Here is a 17,984-nt window from a genome sequence, read left to right on the forward strand (position 1 = left end):
TGTTTACAGACACGCAAAACTTCCTATTTGACAGGTAGGATGAAAACCATTCTAGGGCAGTACCAGAGATCCCCACCCAGTGCCTCAGTCTGTCTAACATGATGTTGTGATCAATGGTGTCAAAAGCAGCGCTAAGGTCCAGGAGTACCAGGACTGAGCACATGCCTTCATCAGCAGACATTAAAAGGTCATTGGTGACTTTAAGCAGGGCAGTCTCAGTGCTGTGGTACTTCCTGAAACCAGATTGAAACTTACCAAATATTTTGTTATTTTCCAGTACAGTGAGCAGCTGTTTGGACACAATTCTTTCTAGAATCTTTGCAATAAAAGGCAGTTTTGAAATTGGTCTAAAATTATGTGGGAGGGAGGGATCTAAACCAGGTTTCTTTAAAAGGGGGTTCACGCAAGCCATTTTAAAATAATCAGGGACACAACCAGTAGATAGGGAGCTGTTGAAAACAGAGATCAAATGGGGCCCAACAGAATCTACTTTCAGTAAAAACTTTGTAGGTATTACATCAAGTGGGCTGGAGGACACTCTCATTTGTGATACTGTTTTTAAAAGCTCATACAAGTCGATGGGATAAAACTGGTTAAAACTCTCTTGTTGCTGGTGAGGAACCTCTGAGTAAGAGGCCGCGGGGGTAATAGAGGCTCTGATTGACACCACCTTATTGGTAAAATAAGATAAAAACAATTCACAGTCATCATTACTTCTAGCTGAGGCACAAGGAGGGGTTGGGTTTACCAGCTGATCCACAGTCTCAAACAGAAACCTGGGATTGTGTTTATGTGTAGTAATGGGTTAAGAAAAATAGTGTGTTCTCGCATCCATAACCATGTTATTGTAGTTAATTAATAAATCCTTCAGACCGAGGTAATGGACTTGGAGACTGGATTTTTTCCATCTGCGCTCTGCTTTCCTGCATTCCCTTTTTAGGCTGCGAATGCTGTCATTTATCCAGGGTTGCTTACTAGCTTTAGACGTAGGCCTAACCTTTAGAGGAGCAGTAATATTTAGTGACGACAAGCAGTAGAGGAGCAGTAATATTTAGTGACGACAAGCAGAAATATCTCTATTTTGGCTAGAGCAGATTGACCAAATTACTAATCAAAATTATACTAATGAGTTAGAAAAGACGATGATGGTTAATGACTAAAACTAGACTAAAATACTTTTGATTTTCTTTTGACTAAAATTAGACTAAAATACCCAGACTTTTAGTCAACTAAAACTTGAATAAAAAAATAGTATACAGTGGACTAAATATGACAAAAACTAACAAGGAAATTTGACACAGGACTAAGACTAAGACTAAATTTTGAAATGGCTGACAAAATTAACACAAGTCGAAACGCACACAACAGTATGCTGAAGGAACCCTTTAGTTCCTTGAAAAGAGATCCAGGGACTAAAAAGTCCCAGGTACTTTTGGTGGAAACGCAGCTTTACAGAAGTCAATATGCAGACAAGTACTGTCACTGCCCTAGAACACTGATAATAAGACTCACCTCATTGTTATCTTACTTTGTCCTGTATTTGTGATAAAACGCCTGGCCTCTTTTACAAGAACCCTAACCTGCATCTTAGTTTGTGTTTCTTTCATAAGTTGTTGGTGTCTGTTGAGATGGAAGTAAATACTAACTGTTAGTTATGAAGATTTTAAGTTAATTTGCAAATATAAATATGTACTAATGTTATATCCTTTTATTTCAGACATGCAGTGAAGTAATGAACTGACAATAAAAACTATTCCCAGGATGCATAGCAATCTCTCCTTTTTGCATTTTATTTGACAAAGACCTACAACACCTTTATAGTGTTGTTGTTGTGAATAGTATCTTATCAGCTTCATAGGTCTGGACAGGCTCATATGTTTTGGACTGTGATAAATGAATTTCATGTTTTTTTTTAATGTATTTAATGATGGACAAAAGCAGGATGTGTCAACCTTTCCTGTTTTTTTTTCTGTTCTAGGAACAGGTCTTATTCTTTGGACACAGTTCAAAAGTCTCAGCACATTTCAGAAATCTGGCTTTCCCAACCTTTTCCTAAAACAGGAAAGTATTTTGACTTTCTTTTTATGTAAAGCTTACACCACATTTCTTTTGTCTTCAAGGGAAATTGTTTATTAATGTGTCAGCGTTACATAGTGCAAACAGGAATAGGGTCAGGTTGCTCATACATCAGGGCTTAAGCTCTGTGTGGGTGTCTTATAGAGCACATGAGGTATAACCTCTTGAAATGACAGAAGTAGAAGAACTGGTTGATGAGTTAAATAAAGTAGCCAATGGTTAAAACAGTGTAAGAATACTGTACCTCATCCTGGTCTGATGGCTGGTCATCTAAATTTAGCCTGTGGCAGGCTCAGTTCTCAAAGTGACCAGGATTAATTGCTTCTTTTAGACACTGTATTAGTGGGTCTCAATTTGTACTTGGACTGCAATAGTGGAATTTAGGATTTAATGTGTAGCCATTCAAAACCTCCGCATAATTGTTTTCCATGTACACCAGTCAATTTGGGGCTAAACATGGATGTATATTAAGTAGCCACACAGACGTTATGCAGTTTAATAATAATTAGGCAAGTGCAGATTGGTCAGAGGCCATCCCCAGGAAGAGGATTTGCATTGCCAGGTAATGTAAAATACATTTGGCTGGTGTTTATTCTTTCTATTTGGTAGCAATGCATTAAATATTGGTAAACCATAAATGAATGCTAATATGTTTTTTTTTTTACTTTCTAATAAGCCACCAACTGTAAATGTTAATAAGTTGTTAATAGAGGGTTTACAATGATCCATCTTACTGATGAATTAAAAAGCTAAGGAGACAAAGCACATGTCATGCTGGAGGACAAATATAAGTATCACTTGGCAACCCCAAAGTTTCTCTTTTTAATGGTCTATAACTGACCTATAAAGCATGAGTAAATAATGTCCCATTGATGAAGCCAGAAAACAGAGCTTATAGACTCTAAAGACTGTCGTATTACACAATGGTACTCACATTTTAAACAATACAGTACTTTCTGCTAACTTTTCTACAAATCAGCAGAGTCAGAAATATTAGAAAAGAGTATAAAGCAGATACATTTACCTGGAAGCTGCTGGTCCTTCATGTCTGTCCCTCAGGCAGGTAACACCTGACTGTGGCTGAACATGTGAATGGAGCCTCAGGGGACTAAATCACTCGTCACAATCCTATTAACACAGTGTATTAGTGGACTGCTCATTGGGTTATTTGCTTTTTATACACAATCCATGGTTATCTGACATAGACTAAAGGGGTGGGAATGCTACATACTTATAAACACAAGAATTTAGTAATCACACCTCATCTTAGTTTTCATACTGAATAACTGGTGATAAATAATGCATGTAGGTTAATGGACATTTTTTAATTTACTATAGTAAATAAGTGTGCAAAACTGTAAGAGTCGTGTAAAATAAGAGACAGTAACACCAAACTTTACTGATATGAAAGTCTAAAAAACAATTTGGTACCTTTCTTAAATGTTTGGCACCTTACTGACTGCATGTTTTGACTGGAAGTATTTTTACACAGTAAAACCACAGTAAAAATGTAAACATGACACATATACAGTATATATATAACATGACACATATAAACAGTAGGTATAAGGTGAATACAGGGAGCTCTTTGTATTCAGTAGGAAAAAATATATATTGGAATAGAGAGAAATAAGAAAATATGAGGTAATAAAAAAGGTAATTTCATTCAATGTTATGGGTTTAAAAAACATTTCAGGTCTTTGCTGCTTCTTTAATTTTTTTTGCAATTTACTTAATATAGCTGAATCACTAAAGCTGCTATAATCCACATTTTTTATTAACCACAGATCTAATTACTATGTGTGTGTGTGTGTGTGTGTGTGTGTGAAAGGAGTTGCTCATACTGATAAACCTGCAGAGAATTATCATCCAACTCTGCAATCAGCTTTAGCAATAGCATTAGCTTTTGGTAGGAGTTGATGGAGAGCAAAACCATGACAGATCAGTCAATATTAATGAATGCACACAGAAGGATTCACATATATATTTTGGGATTTATATGTGTACATATAAATAACTCAAAATTATTCTTCAATGTATACAAAGATACTTCTTGTTTTAAAAAATGCACTAGAAATCCACAATTATATGTATTAAGTATTTGCAAATACCTAAAATCAAGCAAACATGTACTAACAGGGCTCCAGAGTGTGACCAGTTTGGTCTAGAAATATTAGCCTACAGATGAACTAAATTCTGTTCAAGGATTGTCTACCTCCTAAAAGGGAGTTTTCCTTGCCTCTGTGGCCAAGTGCTTGCTCATGGTGGGTATTGTTGAGTCTCTCTTAATAATCACAAACAGTACGGTCTAGATCTGCTTTGTATGAAAAGTGCAATGATATAACTTTTGTGTGAATTGGCGCTTTATAAATAAAATTGAAGTGAATTAAATAGGAAAACAGAAGAAAAACAATAACTATTTTTTGTGTGCGTTGAAATATAACCTATTTTTGTGGTGTGAGTCATTTATATATAAAAAACGAAATACATGTGTGAATTCTTCTGCATGCATTTAATTCAAATTAGCTTTATTGGCATGAATGTATAACAACAATATTGCCAAAGCATCATACAAACTACGTAAGAACAATCAACCCCATACATTTCATTAAACAAGTAATTAAAGCATAAAGTAATTAAAGCGTGTGTGTGTGTGTGTGTTAAAAAAAATAAAAAAATATTAAAATTTTTAATAAAATAAATAAATAAAACAGTAAGCATTCATTAATATTGAGAGTGATCTGACTCCATCCATAATAGAGCTAAAAGAACAGTAAATATTGGACTTTCTTGACCAGAAACACGACTCAAAATGAATGCTGATGTTGCTACACACTTGCAAAATATGTAAACTTTTATATACAGTCTACGGTGAATAGTGATAACATGGCAGTGTTGTGTTTCTAGCTTGTTTCTACTGCCCTCAGGTGGCCAAAAAGGTGAGTAAAGTTGTGTTTTATCCAGGTTATTTTCTGTACGTGGAATTTGCCAGAATTTACAACCGGTTGAATTAAGACGATAACATTCCTCTTCGACAATATTGTTTTCAAAATATATTAAAATATCACTACCATGAGGGACCGACATCACCAGCATCTTGACATCACCTTTGAGGCAACTTGCTGTGATTGGCGTTTAACTCTAGCCTATAGGCCGGGTTTGGTTCACAATCTGCCCAATCACCGACGAAGATTTGTTGGCGGGAGAGGAAGAGGCAGGACCTTGAAGTGCCTTGATGACGAATCAGCGCAGACTCCTCACCGAAAAGCCGGAAGCACATGCTGGCGCGCTGCTATTGATGTTGTTGTAGTCTGTGACATGTAGCGAGAAAACGTTGTTGATTTGTGTGTGTGTTTTTTAAACATAACGTTTGAGTGAAAAACCAGAGAATGGCAGCAACAGTGGCTACACCTGTCACCCCCGCGGAGCAGGACCTTGACCGGTGTGGGAGTGCGGAGGAGAGCCGCGGGGCCGAGGCGGAGGAGGAGAGCAGCCAGCAGCAGACAGGCCCCGCTGCCGCCGTGACCCACAGCCGACTGTCCAAACTCCCACTGGCCCGCATAAAGGCGCTTATGAAGACCGACCCAGACGTGTCGCTCGCCAGCCAGGAATCTGTGTTCATCATCGCTAAAGCCACGGTAAGAACACGAAGGAGGTCCCGTAACTACACATGATGTTTACTTCCTATGCTTTCACAATGTGGTACGACATTCTCATCCCTGCACGTTATCAGCAGAGTTGTCCTCCAAGCATACTTTTATGTGTTGTGTGTAACCATATCAGTGTAGCTATCAAATGCAGCAGCGGTTTGTCTTATACAATGGACATAAAAGGTATAATTTTTGAGCATGCAGAAATCTCAATGAAATAAATGCAAAGTTACATCGTGTAAGGAAAGACTGGAACAGAAACAAACCCACAAATGGGTCAAGGCTACTGAAATGATTTACTTTAATGCATAAGAAACCTTTTTAAAGAACTTCCTTTGCTTGAGTCAAGCAAGATGTGGGAGTTTATCATTTCTAATTAATAACACTTCTAACTAAAAAGGTAAAGTGAGAACCTGAGCAGAATGTATATAGTGAGGCTTACCAGGCAAAGAGACAAGTTAATTCTGTAAGGTGTTTGTTAGAATTAACAAGAAAGAAATGCACTGTGCAAAATCAGGTCCCATTTCCTTCTGGTGCATGTGGGCACAGATCTATATCAATATAGGTGGAGAAATATTAGTTATTCCTACTGACCCTAAAAACACTTTTTCTTCCAGGAGTTGTTTGTTGAGATGATTGCCAAAGATGCCCTGGTGTACGCACAGCAAGGGAAGAGGAAAACTTTGCAAAGAAAAGACTTGGGTAAGTACTGTAAAGAAATGCTGAATGTGGTTTGCTAATGCATACAGTGGTGTGTGGGCTTAAAAATGGGTTTACTGTGTTATTGAGCAAGACACTTAACCCCTAGTTGCTCCAGAGGCGTGTGACCTCTGACATGTATAGCAAATGTAATTCTCTTTGAATAAAAGCGTCAGCTAAATGAATAAATGTAAGGAGTATGGTTTTTACAGAACATATAACATTTCTTAACACCACTGGCTGAGATAAAAAAAAAACTAAACAAAGCAAGTCTCTGCCAACATTTGAACAAACATTACTGTTTTGCACATGCATTCATAAGAGAAGTATTCAGTGCTTTTACAAAACACAAAACGTTGTTTAACGCCACTCTGTCCTACAGAGTGGAAGCGTCACTGGCAGTGATGCAGTTTCTATAGGCTAAGTTTCACATTGCTGTGCTGCTTTAGCAGATGCTTCAATAAATTAGATGTAGAATTGTTCGCGGTTAAAAGCTTTTTGGTGGTCGCACAGAGTTTACGATGGACGACAACATTCTTTGCATCTCTGAGTGTAACACAGCTAGGCCTAATGGCAATACTTAAAGCTGTGGAAAGAACGCCTCTCTCCATCGTGCTTCATTCTTCCGTTAGCTTTTTGGCTAGCAGCTGACTTTAACAACATAAGGTCCGATGCCGCTGACCTGCAGCGCAGTTGTGCATGTTTTATTAATATGCAAGAAACCCCACAAACAAACAGATCCAGCGCTGAAATGGCAGTTTATTTTTGATTTATTTTATTTCAACAAGAATTTACAAACAATGCGAAATCTACGTTGATTGCAATGGTTGACTACAGTCTTCTGATAGGCTACCAAAGCGGTTTTGCCCCCTGCCTGCATCCAGTAGTGTTTGTATACAAGAAACCCATCTATAGCACAGCTGTATAGACACCTAACCAGTTTTTACCTTTATGTCTCTCATCTCCTGTCTTTTGCCTCTACAGACAACGCAATAGAGGCCATAGATGAATTTGCATTTCTTGAAGGTAAGCCTTGTCGGGAGATTTAAAAAAAATCATCAAGTCTTATGCCTGCTTATATGATTCAAGTTACATTCACCAATACCAGTTTGAAGAAATCGCCCACATTTGTAAAATTAGCCAAAGACTTAACATAAGGCATACTCATGTAAATGTGTGCACGTGTCTTTATCAACCACATTCACTGGCAGTGATGCTTTGTTGACTTTTTTAATACCAGTAAACATTAAACATTTGTACTAATTCTTCTTTATGTCCTCTGTAGGCACGCTTGATTAAATGCTGCTTCACGAGATGAGAACATTAAATATCTGCAAACAACCAAGAAACCTTCTGTTACAGGGACACAATTTGTTGTAAAAACCTTTTGTGATAATTTTCTAAGTCAATCTCTCAAATTGGATATTTATAAATGCTTTTCTACAATGTGCCATTAAGATTTTTCATCCTTGACTTTGAAGACATCAGTGGTAATTTGTAAACTTTTTTGTAAATATTTGTGAAATACTGGTGTAAAATTAAATAAATGTAAGTTTTAAACAACTTCTCTGTCAGAATGAAACAGTTCATCTTCATCAGTTCGTCACACCCTTAATTACTTGTAAATCTGGGACTTGCAAGACAAATATTATTAAGTCTGTGAGCATCAAAATAGTAATACGTAGTTTATAAGAACTTGACATTTCCCACATTTAAGTACAAAGATATGTACTTTTACATTGAAAAAAATAATGGAAAAAGTAATTCAGACCAGGAATCAGAAGTCAGTGCTGGTGAGTTTTTGCACATTCACATTAGACCATGTATACTTTTTAGTATTTTACAGAAATATGTTTTGTGTTTATACACCTTTTAGTTTTAATGCTACACAGAAACTGCTTGAAAAACAAGAGTTAGTCAATTACACCCACATGATTAAGGCTACAGAAATAAATATATATATAAATACTTGTTTGTTTTTAGCACTTTTGGAGTTTTTGTTTTGCACTTGACATTTTCTCATTTATCCACAAGGTTCCCTGACGCCTTTGTGGTTGAAATGTTGGACACATTGAGCAATTTTCTCATCTCGACTAAAAAATGTCCAGATGACATCTGTCTTTGTTTTTTGTTTTTTTTACTTTTGCCTTGTGGTCAGTACCAACAGCATGTCCTGTCCTTTTCTATTGCCATTTTAAATGCTTCTGCTCACCCAAACTTTCAGAATATATCATTTGGGTTTTTATGTAAGTGGGAGCCAGATAGAATTTTTTTTTAGATGACATGAAAAGCATGTAGAGTGTATCAAACTTCCTCAGGAAAGACCATCACAGCTCGTTGGACTGCTGAGCTTCTTTACTTATGCTCCCATTAACCATCATCGAGGGTTGATGATGAATTAAATCCCCCCCCAAAAAAACAACTAGCAGCAATGGTAACCCGAGACAAGAAATGGACGTCGGCTCAAACATCTTCCAAATTGAAAAAAAACAAAAAAGCAGGCGAGATGTTTCTAGATGAGATGAAGCAACACTCAGCATCAGGACACAACATTGTTCTACATTACTTCATTGTAAAGCTCGCACCTGTCTTCCTGTACAGCTCGGGTATCATTTTTAACATTTTGTATCAGTGTGCGCCAAGACCTCTGACATTATACAATTGGAGTATACAATATAACATAAGTTAAGTGCTCACTGCTGGAGAAACTATGTAATGTATGTATTACTTGTTGGTAATCAGCCAACATATCGGCCTGGCCGATAACTGTTGTGCTCTACTTTGGTTCAAAGAAAAAAAATTGCACTAAGATGGTTTCCGTATTTGACATCATAGTGTATTATTGGTATATATTATATCACTTTTTTCATTTTTACTAACAATAAATTTGTTTGAACAGTGCACAAAAATCATTTCATGCGCATTTGTCTTCTTGTGTTTAATTTTGGACATGCCTACAGTACAATACAAGGCAGTGGTAAAACTGTAAAGGTTAAATTTCTTGCTCAACACGGTTGTATGACACTGAGAAAATCACATGGAGCTTCGGGTTTACATTAGGAATGTATCTGATTCTCTCTAGACCTGCGATGTGTGTTGTTCTTCCTGGCAGCATTTGTTAAACACATCCAAAGTGTTCAGTTTCACAGTCTAGGCACAGTCAAGACCCCTTTAGTTTTTGCAGAGGGGATTTTCAAAATAAATGCTGGAGTGTGTTTAAGCTGGTCTTCTGGGTTTAGTGTTTCGAGGAGTAATGAAACAGAGCTGTGAGAAGCACAGATGTTTGGTTCCAGAAAGGCACCAGTCAACTCCCTGCAGAGGAATGCCTGACTGGCACAGGGGAACATGGAGTACTCTTTTCTCATAAAATATAATCACATGTCGAAGGATTGGACATCATTTTATTTCCACAGTCAATAAAGACATTCCATTAAGGAAATCTCATGTGAAAAGAAAATGTAGAGCCTCCCCTTGCCCAGAGCAGGACATGAACAATGAATCTGGGACTAGCTGTTCCTCCTTTACATTGATGGAAAAATGGCATGCTGAGAGAATAACTGTTTTACTGTTTAGTCATTTCAAATAAACTAGTAAAACTAATACTGATTAGAGTCTAATTATTTTACCTTTAGATAAAATGCGGCCAGATCTTTCTTGGTGAATATACTGCTTTTCAGTTTAAGATTCTTGAAGCTAAAGGAATAGGGGAAAGCAGGGTGATATGAGCCTGTGGGGAAGTTGAGCCACCACTTGTTTCTCTGCAACCATAGACAAAATTGGTTATATGAATACATATTTTGAAGAGTTAATCATTTTACTCACCCTTTGATGAAGAGAGGCCCATGGAATAAGTGATAAGCACATTTAATTACAGATAGATTTGAAAAAACCTTATGTGTTAGTGCTTTAGGAAGTTACAATATGAGGCTATACTGTTGGTGACGTTACCCTTAAACCACTGTATGACACAATTTTGTTAAAATGGCAGTGATGGGGTAATATGAGCCAAAAGACCTGGGGAAGGTTGAGCCAGATATTTGACTGCAATTTTACATTGCATTTTTATGCATCACCGAAATGATGTGACATTATACATTTTAGACCAGAAACCATCATGGCATGCTTCTATAAATGGAAAACAGACAGGATTCAATTCCTGGGTAGTCCATACATCAGGTGGCACGGGACATGAAGATAAACAGGATGACTTTAAAACAATATACTGAAATGAAACAACTTGGAGACATAGCTGCAATGTTTCACTACAAATGTTGGGAACTGGCATTTGAGTTTGCATGATAAAATACCATTGATGTCAACTTATCCTCTCCCTTGGCTCAATTTACCCCTCAAATGGTGCAAGTTGAGCCAAGAGTCCACTTTTTTTTGGAAAGCCATATTTTGAAAACAGTTTATTTTAGATCTAAGTTGATTAATCCCAAGGACGCACCACATCCTAAAATATATTACTGCCATGTCCTCACTTTAAAGACACATCAAGTAAAGACTAGCTCAACTCACCCTGCTCTCCCTTAATTTAGCATATTCGGAAATGCACTTATTTGCTTTCTTGCTGAGACTACATCTACACTACTACGATTTTGTTTTAAAATGTGGTATGGATCTCGGTCCACACCAGCATTTTAGCTGCATTTCAGAATTGATCTCCGTCTATTAATAAAACGACTAAAAACGCACATCAAGTTGTTAGGCTTTACTGGAGGATTCAGAGGTGGACACAAGTTAGATGTCAAACACAGGATCAGATTTATTATAGATGGTGCAGGGAAAGAAGCAAAAGGTTTGGGACGAAGCGGGGATCTCCAGGCAGTGCGGGGATTGGTAATGGTGTCCTTTAGTTCTGTACAGGGCGGCCTGGCTTGGCAGGCTGAATACAGGTAGGCAGGCGGGCAGCGTCTCGGGCTCTGGTGATACTGAGGTGGACAAAGAAACAGGTCGTTAGGCAGAGCTAACAAACACTGGCAAAGAGTGGAAGCATAACCAGGGTATTTGACTGCAGGTGGTGATTACTGGATGAGCCGCAGGTGTGAGACTCTGCCGGTGGAGAGGAGCCAGGGTCGGACACGCCCATGAACACACATACACACACAGCACATGACAAACGAGACAGACAGAGACAGCAGGGGAGGGAAGCACAGGGAGAACACTAGGAAATACACTACGGGAGCCTCCTGGCAACCCTAACAGGCCTGTCGGGGTGAGTCCGGTGGAACTCCCTAATCAGGTTAGCGTCCAGGATGAATGAATGGGGGGACCCATTGCCGCTCCTCAGGACCATAGCCCTCCCAATCAACCAGGTACTGCAGTCCTCTGCCACGTCACCGAACGTCCAGTAGGCGCCGGACAGAGTAGGCAGGGTGGTCGTCGATGACCCGGGCGGGAGGAGGTGGTCTGGAAGGAGGGCACAAAGGAGTGGAGACCACTGGTTTAAACTGGGAGACATGGAAAGTTGGGTGAATCTTCATAGAACGGGGCAGCTGGAGTCTAACAGCGGAGGGGTTAAGTATTCGTTCGATGACATAGGGGCTGATATACCGGGGTGACAGTTTCTTGGAATCCACTCGCAAGGGAATGTTTCTGGTAGATAACCAAACTTGCTGACCTGGTCTATACTCGGGGGCCGGAACCCTATTTCGGCCAGATCTTGTGGCAGCGGCGGAGATGGTGCTGGAGCGACGGCACCATGAGGTCTCTCTCCTGAGCAGGGAACAGGGGCAGTTGGTAGCTCAGGGAGGCTTGAACGGCGACACGCCAGTAGCAGAGCTGGTGAGGGAGTTGTGGGCGTATTCGACCCAAGCCAAGTGGGAGCTCCACAAGCTGGGGTTCTGGGCAGCGACGCAGCGGAGGGCCGCTTTCAGATCTTGGTATGCCCTCTCCGCTTGCCCGTTAGTCTGGGGATGGAAACCTGAAGAGAGGCTAACGGAGGCATCAAGAGACTGGCAGAACTCGCTCCAAACCTTAGAGACGAATTGCGGACCTCTGTCGAAAACGATGTCCTGGGGAATACCATGAAGGCGGAATACGTGCTGGACGAGGAGGTCAGCGGTCTCACGGGCTGTGGGCAACTTAGGCAGAGCAATGAAATGGACAGCCATGGAGAAACGATCAACTATGGTGAGTACAGTGTCATTACCTTGGGACGGGGGCAGGCCGGTGATGAAGTCCTGGGCTATGTGAGACCAGGGCAGGCCGGGCACAGGTAAGGGATGGAGCTCACCGAAAGGGGGGCGATGTGATGTCTTTCCCCAAGTGCAGACCATGCAGGCTGACACGTACTCCTGTGTGTCAGCCTCCATGGAGGGACACCAGAAGCTCTTTTTAAGCAGGGACAGGGTTCTCCGGTATCCAGGGTGACAAGCGAAACGTGAACTATAGACCCACTGCAGAACCTGCGAGCGGACAGGGTCAGGAACAAACAAACGGTTAGGGGGTCCGTTACCTTAGGTCTGGATGGGTTCTTTGGGCCTCCCGTATGATGGATTAAATTTCCCAGGTAACGGCTACCACACAACCAGGAGGAAGGATGGTTTCCGGGTCCGGAGGGTCTGCAGGTGGTGTATCCTGGAGAGGGTCCCAGTGTGTAGGTTAGCGTGAAGTTGAATCTGCCAAAAAACAAAGCCCAACGTGCCTGGTGGGAGTTTAGTCTCTTAGCCGTCTGTATGTAAGCAAGGTTCTTATGATCAGTCCAAACTATGAAGGGTTGCTTGGTTCCCTTGAGCCAATGCCGTCATTCTTCTAATGCTAGCTTAACTGCTAAGAGTTCTCTGTTTCCTACATCATAATTTCTCTCAGCCAGGTTTAGCTGGCGTGAGAAAAAGGTGCAGGGGTGCATCTTCTGATCAGGGCCTGAACGCTGGGATAATACAGCCCCAACCCCACTGTCAGAAGCATCTACCTCCACGATGAATTGTTTGGAGGGGTCTGGGTGGACTAGGATTGGAGCAGTCGTGAACAGGGATTTTAATTTTTCTAACGCTGTTTGGGCTTCAGGGGACCAGAAAAAAACAGAAGTTGAGGTTAGCTCGGTTAATGGGGCTAATTTTACTGTAATCTCTGATGAACCTACAGTAGAAATTTGCGAACCCCAAAAACTGCTGTAGTTGCTTACGTGAGGTTGGAACAGGCCACTCCTCCACTGCCTTGATTTTCCCCGGGTCTGCCTGCATCTGCCCTCGTCCAATGATGTAGCCCAGGAAGCTTAAACGTAAAGTCTGTTTTCCAGGAGCCGTTGGAGTACCTGGCGAACGTGGGAGATGTGCTCAGTGGGACCCCTGGAAAAAATCAATATAGTAGATAGTAGATATACAAAGACGAAGCGGTTCAGAAAATCACAGAGCACATCATTTACCAGGTTTTGGAAGACTGCGGGTGCATTGGTTAGCCCAAAAGGCATTACCTGGTATTCAAAATGCCCTAGCGGAGTGTTGAAGGCAGTCTTCCATTCGTCCCCTTCCTTAATACGCACCAGATGATAAGTGTTTCGAAGGTCCAGCTTGGAGAATATGGTTGCCTGCTGCAAGGGTTTGAGAGCTGAGGTGATTAATGGCAGAGGGTAATTGTTCTTGACCGTGATGTTGTTGAGGCCGCGGTAGTCGAGACAGGGGCGGAGAGATTTATCTTTCTTTTCTACAAAAAAGAAAACGGCCTCAACGGGGGAGGAGGAGTGGCAAATTAAACCTGCTTTCAGGGAGTCTCTTATATAGACTTCTATGGCCTCTCTTTTAGGACGTGATAGATTGTAAAGTCTGCTGGATGGGAGTGGGGCATCAGGAAGCAATTTAATCTCACATTCATAGGGTCTGTGAGGCGGGAGTGACAATGACAAGTCTTTGCTGATGACTTTTTAGGTCATGATATTCACTGGGAACATTTGACAGGTCTGGAGGCTCGGAGTTGGATGGGGAGTCAGCGTCCTCTGCAGGTGGCAGAGCGGATTGCAGACAGGTGGACAGGCAGTGAGGACTCCAACTCACGATTCTACACGTGAGTCACCATCATCTAGAATTGCACACCATGACCAGCAGGAGGGAGAGAATGCAACAGGGAGAATGTAACACCCCCACCCTAACTTACTGAATGGGGCATTCTGAAAGAAAGAACCACCAAAAAAACCCAAGAAAACTCCTTCAGAATACACCGTTCAGAACAATTTTGCTTACAGTCGTGACAATCAGCCAGAACATCATCCCTGCCATGAATGTGTCCGACTTCCACACTGAAGGCCTGCAACCGCAAACTCCAACTCATTAATCGTCTGTTCGTAGTCCGCATCCCCTGCAGAAAAAGCAGTATAAACCACCACAGGGACAACAGATGAGCCAACATAAACATCAACGTCTTGACCTGTGCCAAGGCCCCCTTTCCAATGGACGGTTACCACTTCTGACAACAATCACCAGACTCACACGCTGTGCTTTGTCAAACTTTGTCAAAACCTTTACAACGTCTGGAGTTGAGATCTTACACAAAGGGAATACTTCTGGGAATCGTGTGGACGCACACATCACAATCAACAAAAAATTACCATTTTTTGTACGAGGCAGGGGACCCACATGGTCAACCAGAACTTGTTCAAATGGCTCACATACCACTGAAATCGGATATAAAGAAGCAGGAACAATCTGGGTTATAGCACTACAGTCATCTGCAGCAGAGGCACGTGATGGCATCCATTTATGCATCAGCAAACCATCACTCACAAAATAAACAAAAACAAAAACTTTCTCTCCAGCTATTGCATCTTCAAACAAAGGAGACAAAGTAACATCATCTTTCTGCGCAACACTCAACTGTTCATGAGATAGAGATAAAACCTCAGCCTCAGAGAACGTCTCTGCACTTGTGGCGTTACTGTCAGCAACCACTGGAGAAAATAAGTGACCATTATCTGGATCACAAAGAAAACTGTCACTCAAATCAATTCCCTCCTCATCCTGTTTACACATAGATAGGGAAACAGCACATGCAGTAAAAACCTTGGGAAACTTCTGCGCAAGCTCATCAGGAATCTGCCTAACAGGAATCAGCGTCACTTCAGGTTTAACCAACACCTTTCCACCGGCCAAGTCATTCTCCATCAAAAAGGCCCTTTTATCGGGAAATCAGGACACACCTCTACAGACACTTCTCCTGACACAAGGTCAGACTCCACACAAACCCTATGCATAGGCACATCAATATCTTCCATACAAAAACCTAACACGGGAACATCAGAACCCACAGCAGACTCATTACTGAATGGCAAAACTCCTTCCAGAATAAGAGACTGGGAGGCAGCAGTGTCCTGCAAAATCTTTACCAGCACCTTAAGTTTATTACCAGGCAACGAGACAACACCATCCATAACAAATGGAGCAAATACAGTCAGGTCAGTAGACATGTCCTTAAACAACACCGATTCATTTAAGTTTTTGTCAAGTTTGTGTACTAAAGCTACAGGCTTATCATCTTGCTTTTTCAACACAGGACAGCCTGCCACAATATGTCCTCTTTTTTTTTTACAATAGAAACACATGGTGTCTTTTACCTTCAAATCATCCTCATCAGCCTCAACATCAAGCTCCGAGGGACCAGCATTTCTGCCACCCTCAGAGACCTCACTATGCCTATCCTTCCCAGTAGAAGTCAGGTTCTCAAAAGGCTTACCAACATTACAAAAGGACGATCCACAAAAACATTCTTGTGTGTAAGCACATATTCGTCAACTAAGACAGCAGCCTTAAAAACATCACAAACCTTATGTTCATTTAAGAAAGTTGAAACACTCTCTGGAAGACTGTTTTTAAAATCCTCCATTAATATTAACTGTTTAAACTGTGCAAAATCACAAACCTCATTAGCTGTACACCAGCGATCAAAAAGAGTCTCCTTCTCCCGAACAAATTCAACATACGTCTGATGGCCAAACTTGTCTCAAAGTGAATACGGCGACACGCACAGTACAAAATATTTTAATAAAAATACCAAAACTAAATCACTGTCAATAGATTTGTGCTTCTGCTTTGCATGACTTATAAGGCCCAATCAGGAAGCCAGATGTGAGTGTCTGCATTATTATTTTCAAACTTCTCCGTTTTAGGTCTTCAGATTCGCCTTTTTAGTCTGGACTGGAGGTGCAAATGTAGCTAAAGTTCTGCCTTTTAACATGAAAACGTGGTAGTGTGGATGTACAGTATAGCCTGACAGATAAGATTATCAATATCACTCTCATGTCTGTATGCTAAATATGAAGCTAAAGCCAATGGGTGATTAGCTTAGCTTAGCATAAAAATAGGTAGAAACAGCTAGCACTATCCAAAGGTTAAACAAGACGAAGAGTCTACAGCCATGCTAGCAGCTCTGTGAAACTGTACTGAGGTACAGCAGTGGCATGGTGAGAGGAAAAATAATTTAATCACTAAAGTCATTAACACACACTGTCTGGGTACCATTGATATCTGTATCAAATTTCATGGCTACAGATCCAACAATTGTCGAGACTTTTAACTAATAACCAAACATGTCAACAGACATACTGTATCTTCTTTGTCATCCATAAATCTGCCTATAAGCCATATAAAAACTACAGGGAGTTACCAGCTAGAACTTTTCCTTTAAATGGGAGCACAAATTTGCTGAGAACATCATATAAATGATAACCAGATGATCTTAATGAATGAATGTAAAAATGTGCAGGTTGCATTTAGAACTGCATTCCATATAGTTTGTTGTCTGTTTCATACACCTCCCTGTTTGCCTCATTTCAAAGATTAGTTGAAGAATTGCCCCCTGGATTTTATCCCTTGAAAATCCCTTTCAGGTACAGTAAGATCTCTTTGGCTGCATGTTCAGCACAGTGAACTGAGCCCTCCAACATCTCCAGAAGGCCATACTATCCCCCAGTACATCTCAGCCTCTCCACCCCCTCAAAGAGGACGACATTAACCCGTCAGTCCCACTATTCACTGCTATTGCCATTCATATATTTTTGATTTTGAGTCTGTACACCTTGACAGTAGATATTTTAATCGCTGCAAAGATATGCAGAAAATGTATCTGGCTCACAAGCAGACCTGTAGTCATGTGGAAGGTATGTTTTTGCAGCTGACATTCCAACCTGATTTCTTGGGTCAATTTCTTGAACAGTTCAACCCACCGCCAACACACACACACACACACACACACACACACACACACACACACACACACATATACACATTTTTAACCTGACCTCACCCCTCAGTGCACAGACTGCATATTTTCACATCCATGCAGGGTTCAGATATGTATACCTATAAGCGACATATTGTTGCCTTATTGTCTGAATATTTCTTAGTTCTTCTAACAAGTGTTTCATGAGCCAAAGGATAATTTCTTCAATGTTAAGAGCTGTCTAACCACAGGAACTCAGGCAGGCCCATATTTATCTACCCTTACAAAATGTGTTCATTACATGTTCCACAATTCATGGTTCCATTATTGCCCTGCCAATGTACTTAACATTTGTCTACTTGTCTTTTTTCCAGAGTACGGTATGTCCAAAGCATTTAGGCTAATGGA

The 17,984-nt window shown here is 40.7% G+C and overlaps 2 protein-coding genes across 2 annotated transcripts in view; one reads left to right on the plus strand and one right to left on the minus strand.

Annotated features, from left to right (window-relative positions):
* LOC123971563 (serine/threonine-protein kinase NIM1) overlaps positions 1-3,122 on the minus strand; it is a 10,409-nt gene extending 7,287 nt beyond the window's left edge. Inside the window, exon 1 of the mRNA XM_046050451.1 lies at positions 3,101-3,122. Coding sequence (XP_045906407.1) covers positions 3,101-3,122 — 22 coding nt within the window. The remainder of the gene's footprint in view (positions 1-3,100) is intronic.
* Positions 3,123-5,326: 2,204 nt separating this feature from the next.
* On the plus strand, positions 5,327-7,988 carry pole4 (polymerase (DNA-directed), epsilon 4, accessory subunit). Its single transcript, XM_046049875.1, has 4 exons — positions 5,327-5,714; positions 6,344-6,428; positions 7,410-7,451; positions 7,711-7,988. Exons 1-4 carry the CDS (start codon positions 5,466-5,468, stop codon positions 7,722-7,724), a joined length of 390 nt encoding a protein of 129 aa, XP_045905831.1. The 5' UTR covers positions 5,327-5,465; the 3' UTR covers positions 7,725-7,988.
* Positions 7,989-17,984: the final 9,996 nt, after the last annotated feature.

The sequence above is a fragment of the Micropterus dolomieu genome, linkage group LG05, assembly GCF_021292245.1.
Source record: "Micropterus dolomieu isolate WLL.071019.BEF.003 ecotype Adirondacks linkage group LG05, ASM2129224v1, whole genome shotgun sequence".
Lineage (NCBI taxonomy): Eukaryota > Metazoa > Chordata > Actinopteri > Centrarchiformes > Centrarchidae > Micropterus > Micropterus dolomieu.